This window comes from Opisthorchis viverrini, assembly GCF_000715545.1.
Source record: "Opisthorchis viverrini unplaced genomic scaffold opera_v5_371, whole genome shotgun sequence".
Classification (NCBI taxonomy): Eukaryota; Metazoa; Platyhelminthes; class Trematoda; order Opisthorchiida; family Opisthorchiidae; genus Opisthorchis; species Opisthorchis viverrini.
Window position 1 is genome coordinate 398,504 of NW_008752020.1, and position 1,903 is coordinate 400,406.

Here is a 1,903-nt window from a genome sequence, read left to right on the forward strand (position 1 = left end):
TTACGGAACTTAAGAAACTGCTTTACAGTGTTCGTTTCTGATTGCATAATAGTCAATGAATGTCCATGGAAGTTCGAAGGAGACGCGTGCCTCCGAGACGTTTACTTTCCTGTCCGATAGTTTGTAACTGTTTATTTGTTTTTTTTGATGATGATGAACGACTTCGCAGCGAAGTTTACTCCCCCTTTCACTGGTAGGGATAAGTCTGATGAACGTCTGTTTCCCATTTCAAGCGTATCACATTCACCTCTGTCCATTGAAGAGTCACGCCACTGAGTTTAGGATTTCTACCAACTAACTTCACTCACTGATGGAATCTACACATAAACTCTGTCTATCTTCTTACGACTACTTTTGGCAAATGCAGTGCCAGAGACTTAATGAAGACCTAGTGCCTCGATAAGACAAGTGACTTCAGATTTGACGTCATTGCACGTTGCCATCCTGGCGAAGTTTAACATTCGATTATTGGCATGTTGGACACTAAAACGAACACTCGAATTGTTTAGTTTGTTTGAAAACGTGGATACACAGACAATTTTTTTGTCTCGTCTCTGATTGCGAGATGGTCGAGACGAACGATGACTCTCCGGGTCAATCAACTATGGGTCATACGTCCAGGAGAGACTGAGCCGATATGCGAATCGTTTTGGCAGCTTCAGATGTAGTCAAGCCGCGCCGTCGGGTCCGTACTGACAGCCTAATGTGTCCAGCACCAGAAGCTGCGTTGGTTGGGACATGTGTTACGTATGCCGAACCATCGTTTGCCGAAGAGAGTGCTGTTTTCCGTGCGTAACGCAGAGTGGCGTAAACAGAGAGGTGGCCAACCCATGACCTGGCAGAGGAGTATGAAGGAGATCACGAAACGCTTGGGTGCTGTCGGTGCTACTCGCCTTCCAGGATGGGGACCGCGTGATCCTCACTGTGCCTGGTTGGAGACACTACAAGATATGGCTGCCAACCGATGTCAGTGGCGTTCTTGTTGTCAGTTTCTGTCCAGATTGCCTGAGTGAATGTCTGGAGGTGTAGGCACCTCGGAATGATTGTGTTAAGCTAGCACTAAGTCCCTCCCCCATTCACCTTTATTCTTTTCTTTACAATAAGACTTTCAAATAAGTCATGGTTGTACGGCAGTGAAGCATTGGTGTTGAGCACTGATGTCATGCTGTCGTTGATGATGATGATGATGATGATGACTGACAGCCTGTAAGGCTGTAATAGGCAGACTGCGTGGAACGACCGGTTCGGGTTGATTTTGTGACAACGATGTGTGACGCTATCGGGCTTCTGGCTGCACTAGTGTGTCTACCGATATTCTAGGATAGGAACTAAGAAGTATGAGTCAACTGAACTCGGTTATTCTCGACCCATTTTGCTGCTGGAGCGCTGTTGTCCAATATTCGTGTCGTTAAGGTTGCTGTGTCATTGTTTTCAGGATGTAGGGTTCAACTTCTGTTGTTCATCTTGACCGGTTGTTAGGAAATCAGAACTGTGTTTGGTCAAACAACCGCGCACATCGTTATTTCTCCTGCAGATCAAAAAGGTTCGCAAATCAGGATTGGCCCCCCACCTTGCCATTATACAGCCCTACACACTGATATGCTGACAAGTCACTTTTGCACACAGGATTTTTCTCCGTGAAATATAGCGTTTCCACACGGTATCACCAAGATCCTGTGTAGTTCACAGTGATTTGCCACTATTAAGGTGTGTGCGGTCGTCTTGTGATTTCTTTCATACCCCTCACCCTCGACCTGACCAGAGGGGTATGAAAGAAATCGCGAAACGTTTGGGTGCTGCGGTACTACTCGCCTTCCAGGATGGGGACCGCAGGATCATCGTTGCGCCTGATTGGAGACGCTGCAAGATATGGCTTTCAACCTATGTCAGTGGCGATCTTGTT

The 1,903-nt window shown here is 46.8% G+C and overlaps 2 protein-coding genes across 2 annotated transcripts in view; one reads left to right on the top strand and one right to left on the bottom strand.

The window, feature by feature from the left end:
- Positions 1–1,903, top strand: part of T265_10398 (hypothetical protein) — a gene marked incomplete at both ends in the record, with an annotated part of 42,201 nt that overhangs the window by 10,385 nt on the left and 29,913 nt on the right. The window contains 3 exons of the mRNA XM_009176762.1: positions 714–1,009; positions 1,105–1,159; positions 1,763–1,885. Coding sequence (XP_009175026.1) covers positions 714–1,009; positions 1,105–1,159; positions 1,763–1,885 — 474 coding nt within the window. The remainder of the gene's footprint in view (positions 1–713; positions 1,010–1,104; positions 1,160–1,762; positions 1,886–1,903) is intronic.
- T265_10399 (hypothetical protein) overlaps positions 1–1,903 on the bottom strand; it is a gene marked incomplete at both ends in the record, with an annotated part of 13,144 nt that overhangs the window by 3,557 nt on the left and 7,684 nt on the right. The gene's annotated exons all lie outside the window — the stretch shown is intronic.